Source organism: Pinus tabuliformis, chromosome Q, assembly GCF_031772625.1.
Source record: "Pinus tabuliformis cultivar Carrire ecotype Pingquan chromosome Q, CPIR1, whole genome shotgun sequence".
Classification (NCBI taxonomy): domain Eukaryota; kingdom Viridiplantae; phylum Streptophyta; class Pinopsida; order Pinales; family Pinaceae; genus Pinus; species Pinus tabuliformis.
The window spans coordinates 682,020,180-682,025,774 of record NC_142296.1 but is presented as its reverse complement, the minus strand read 5'-3'; the positions used below and the strand labels follow the sequence as shown (position 1 = coordinate 682,025,774).

The 5,595-nt window shown below is 36.4% G+C and overlaps 1 protein-coding gene across 2 annotated transcripts; it reads left to right on the top strand.

Annotated features, from left to right (window-relative positions):
• Positions 1–2,001: 2,001 nt before the first annotated feature.
• On the top strand, positions 2,002–5,143 carry LOC149221382 (alcohol dehydrogenase class-3-like). 2 transcript variants are annotated; one of them, XM_089382968.1, is made up of 10 exons: positions 2,002–2,324; positions 2,430–2,566; positions 2,679–2,728; positions 2,830–3,140; positions 3,776–3,858; positions 3,980–4,055; positions 4,142–4,203; positions 4,300–4,395; positions 4,494–4,655; positions 4,918–5,143. In XM_089382968.1, the coding sequence occupies exons 1-10, from the start codon at positions 2,195–2,197 to the stop codon at positions 5,026–5,028; spliced, it is 1,218 nt and encodes a 405-aa protein (XP_089239094.1). In that variant the 5' UTR covers positions 2,002–2,194; the 3' UTR covers positions 5,029–5,143. The 2 variants fall into 2 exon arrangements, with proteins under 2 accessions (XP_089239094.1, XP_089239095.1); XM_089382969.1 differs by having other exon boundaries at positions 2,196–2,324; positions 2,415–2,566.
• The last annotated feature ends 452 nt before the right edge of the window (positions 5,144–5,595 follow it).

The window sequence follows — 5,595 nt, the reverse complement described above, 5'->3', positions numbered from 1 at the left end:
GTTGGGGTAGGGCTCATGGCCTAAACCCCTCCTAATGTGCTAATTGGCTAACTAGAGCATTTAACTCAACCTTGATAGCGATGCCTTTTTCCTCACAAGATGAAGTGCATTAATCTCACTTGTGTCAGTGCCTCCAGAGCCTTCATGAAGGGTATAACTTCCCAGCTCGTTGATATGAATTCCATTCTAATTCTAGTTATCTCCTCCCAATTGTTTCTTCCTTTGCCATGTCTATTACTTGTAGTTGTTCCTTTCCTGGTTCTCTACTAGAAAGCTTGTCCCTAGCTTTCCTCTTTCCTTCGATGACACTGATGGATGATGGAGGACATGTACAAGTGATCATAAACACAACCTTTGTCCTCAAGGAAAGCGTTAGTCTCTTCTTTGGTGTGCACTTCATTCAGTGTTTGACTATGAGTCTCCTTGGTCATGTGTGATTCTTTCTTCCCTGCTGCTATGACATGACACCATGCTTGCAATTGATGAGGTGGTAGAGGTTGTGCACGTGTTGGAGGTTCATGGGCTCGAATTCGAGCAATGTCCTCAACTCACAGCGATCGAGTTCACACTCCCCCTGAAATCTATGCAAAAATAACATAGTTGAAGATGAACTGTGCCATGAATGTCAAGGTATACTAGACTCTGAGGATATGGACAGTATTGCACCCTGGATCCTAGATATAGAGAACACCAAAGGTCGTTAGAGTCACTATTTGTATATTATTGATCTTTATTGGCATATTAAATTAGTTTTGGGGAAGATTCTGGTCAATAGAAGGGATGCTTGGGACAATCTCATGCAGAAGTTGAAGTTGAAAGAGATGAAGTTGTTGTTGATGGATGTCGAATGTTGCCTTGTTGCCTTGGAATGGGCTCATCTTTAGACCCGATAGCAACACCATATTGCAATGATGTAGACGATCCCATGAATTTGGATACCTCCTTGTCTTCATGACTCATAAATTTTTCTTAATCGTTGCTCTATTCACTTTGTCCATAATTTTGGTTTTTCTACACTAATATTCACTAGTTTTCCCACTTAGGGGGACAACTTATTTCCTTGTTAGACCAATGCTGCTAGTTGTTTGCAAACAATCTCAAATGCTAATATGTAAATTTGGTTTTCTTTTTGTTGGTTTTCCTGTAAAAGAGAACTAAACTTAATGTTCATTGAGTGTTTTTTTCCTCAATCCATTTTTCAACACTAATTGACCGTAAGTTATTCAATCTCTAGTGTGGTTTCCAAGTGGCAAACCAAAGACATAACAATTCATGATAGTTGTAAATTTTTGAATAAGCAATATAAAATTAACTTTTATATTTATTAGTAATGGATCCAATGGTTAAAAGTATGTGTTTCCTCCTAAGAAACCATAAGCTCAAATCAACAAAGAGATAAGAATATGTATGTATTGTAAACTTTAATAGTCAAATAACGAAAATGATTCCATTGTCTCACAAACAAGAGAATTTCATAAATCAATGTTGTGTACAACTTGTCGTTATCTTTAAAAATAAAATAAAAGAAATAATAAATTCAAATCCAAATAAAAAGTAAAGTATGTTTATGAGAAATTCTTCAGCGTAAATCACAGGATAAATCATTTGTCAACGCTTTTCGAATTCGAACCAACAAGTGTGGTTCATCGACACGACAAGTTGAAGAAACAGATCCAACTTGTTTAAACAGCTTAATTTGTATTATCTGGTCAAGCTCTATACGCCAGTACCCCTCCCAGAGCCACATAATGGTACCCAGCTCAGCGATGGATGAGTTCGCAACGACCCCCTGATCAAAATAATCAAAATACTAACTTCACATAATTTCATTTCCAGAATATTTAAACATTAAAAATGTATTCCAAATACTTTGCTAATTCTACCTAAATCAATCCATTAGAACCGACACACGCCATAAATCACTCGAAATCATTCCTGCACCCTAGATGAAATGATTTGGTATATTGGTTTGTCTTATACAATGGGTACTTTTGAATATCAGCGGTTGCTCTGATAGATGTCTCAATCCTTGGGTCTGCTCGGCACATCACCGGACGGTAAAGAGTAGGTTGAATGTTACAACCTATTGACTGGTTGATGAGGCCTTCTGTACCAGTCTGCCCCACAAGCTTTTTAGAGAGAAAAAGGAAGTCTGGATCGTCTGGATGATTCGGTTTTCCATGTGAGTTGATTAATGGAAAAAACTTGTGAAGAAGGAGTGAATCATCTCAACCAGATGTTTCCAAAGGTGGATACTCTCAGCTCTAATGGCGAAGGGTGTGTCATGCCTCTCAAAACTGCTGGTAAAGTCATCACTTGCAGAGGTATAGCTTTTTCCCTATGTTTAAGTTGTTTAAACCATATGCATTTTTAAAATTTCTGTCCAATTCCTTGACATTGTAACTCAAATTTAGTAAAAATATAAGCAGCTGCCATAGCATGGGGGCCGAAGCAGTCACTGGTTATAGAAGAGGTGCAGGTGGATCCTCCTCAGGCCATGGAAGTCCGCATCAAAATTACCCATACCTCACTCTGCCAATCTGATATCACATTCTCCATTCATGGGGTAAAATATGCAATGTCATTTCTAGCATCTTATATAACAATAAAATCTTCTTTCCTAACTATCCAGCAAACAAATTGTTTCAATTATTAATTCCATAAGCTTAAATTTGCAGGATGAAAGCCTTCAAGCATTCCCCTGCATTTTTGGCCATGAGGGTGCTGGGTGAGCCTTACTTTCTCATCACCATTGTTGTTACCACAGGGTTTTCAGTTATGAAATGTATAATTTTTTCCGAATATGAGAACGCAATTCATGGTTTACAGGATAGTGGAGAGCGTAGGAGAAGGCGTTACAGATATTAGAGAGGGAGATCATGTAATCCCTTTGTTCATTGGGGAATGTGGAGATTGTGCGTGCTGTAAATCCAAGAAGACTAATCTGTGTGAGAAGCTCAATATTGTTAGAAATGATGTAAAGGAACCGCGCTTCTCAATTAGGGGAAAGCCCGTTTACCATTTCATGAATACCTCCACATTTAGCGAGTTCACAGTCGTTGACTCTAAATGCGTTGCCAAAATCAATCCAGAGACCCCTTTGGACAAAGCATGCCTGTTTGGCTGCGGTATAACCACAGGTATTTGGTCAGCTAGATCTGTTCATTTTATGCATATGCCCTAACCTAGATCTGCTCTGTTTATTCATATGCCCTGTAATATGTTGATTAATCCATAATTGGCCATGGTAGGATTTCACAATTTGAATTCATTTCATATCACATGCAGTTGTTTCTGGAAAGAAAAAAAACAGTCTGCATTTCATATCATATGCTGTTGTTTCTGGAAAAAAAACGGATTGCATGTATTTGAGAAAATTTTGTGTTGCATGTATGTTTGATGATGAGTGGAGTGTTACTCTAAACATAAAACATTTTACATACATTTTATACATATACTTTTATCTATATCTACGAAACCTTTGAATATATATCACATTTATCCTTGATGATGTTTAAAGTGTCTACTTTAAACGACGGACATTTCACACACATGCCACAGCTTTTTCCAGAAGCAGTAGCATATGACAATCCATAATTATCTTTGTACAAACTAGACTGATCAAACTAGCTGCTAGGATCAAAGTTCATGTTTGACTTACAAAAGAGCTGGCATTGCTCTGTCATTAACTGACTTAACACATGTTTTGTAAGCCAAATTGGTTACATAATACATTATTCTTATCCTTACTGTTTTCTGGCTGGTATTGAATCAGGAGTTGGAGCTGTTTTATACGCAGCTGATGTTGAGCCCGGATCAACTGTGGCCATTTTTGGCCTTGGCACTGTTGGCCTGGCAGTGAGTACTCTCAGTCCCATGTTAATGTTTTGTCTGTAATGGTCTCCAAATTATTTTTGCTATCATTATTTTACTCTCTAAGTAGCCACAATAATGACATTGATCTGGGCACTGGGTATAGGTTGCAGAGGGTGCAAGGATCAGAGGTGCATCCAAGATAATTGGAATTGACACAAATCCAAACAAGTTTATCAAAGGTAAAAAAATACTAATTCTGCCAGTGAGACTCCTGTCCTTTACAGATGAAATAATTAGGTGAGAATTTACTTTATTTTTGTTGCAGCAAAAGCCTTGGGAGTGACTGATTGCATTAATCCAAAAGACCATGAAAAGGCCATTGAGGAGGTAATTTTAGGCGCATATTATTTTTCCTTAAAAGATTTCCATACCATAATCCTCTGTTTCATAATATGGAGATTTTAAGTATATTTTTTACATTAGGTGATAAGAGAGAAGTCAGAGGGAGGTGTGGATTACAGCTTTGAATGCATTGGAAACACAGATGTATTGTATCAGGCTTTCCTGTCTACTCGCCCTGTAAGGCATCAATTTTCTTTATTAAATTTTCCTTCATTAGGAAGGCCCTGTGTAGCACCTGTTAAACCAAATTCTGATGGGATTCCACTGCATTACAGGCATTGGGTATGACCGTTTTATTGGGGGTGGATACAAGTCCACGTAAGATAAGCCTCCATCCAATCGACTTGTTTTCAGGGAGGAGAATGGTGGCAACAACATTTGGTGGTGTAAAGGGAAAAACCCAACTGCCATGCCTGGTAGAAATGTTTATGAATAAGGTATTAAAACATAACTTGTTTGCCACAACTTTTTCAATTGCAGCAGTTGTTGCATTTTTTTTCTTTTAATTTAGGTATTACAATTATATGAAGTAAGTAACTCTATTATTTTAACTCCATCATAATATCAAAACTCAACTCAAAATTTACCACTACTGCAAAACGTATAAGGTATTAGAACATAATTTTCAATTCCATTTGATGACCCATTAATCTTGGTTTGCTATTGCATTATTTTCTGAATATATGCATGTGGTTGCAGGAGATCAGAGTGGAGGAGTTTATTACCCATGAGTTGCCATTTTCAGAGATCAACAGAGCTTTTGAATTGTTGTTGGCAGGCAATTGCTTGAGATGTGTTCTCCACCTCTAACTACAATTACAAATCACTGACGGTTTGTTTTTGACATTTCAAAATGGTACTTGATTCAATAAAATAATTGGAATAAATAAGAAGATCTGTTGAGTATAGTTTCAACATTTTAATATTTATAGATTTGAGGATTCTGCTATCTGTTAATTGGAATAAATAAGAAGATTTATTGAGTATAGTTTCAACATTTTAATATTTATAGATTTGATGCTTCTGTTATCTGTATTTTGTGTGGTGATGTATTTTGTGTAGTGATATTTTCAGAGTCATCGCATTCATGTTTTTTGTAATATTCCAAAGATTCCAATATTTGTTACATAGATTGATAAATAAATTTAAATTTATCACCAACTCCAGTTTCTAAAAATTTGAAATGGATTTACACGTAATCCCACTCGTATTTATTATAATAATAATTTACACATAACTTTATTATAATAGTAATTTACACTTAATCCCACTCGTGTAATCCCACTCGTGTTTATTATAAGAGTAATTTACACGTAATCCCACTATACGTGGGAGGTTGTTGCCCTTTGAAAATGGGATTTTAGATTTAATCACTAA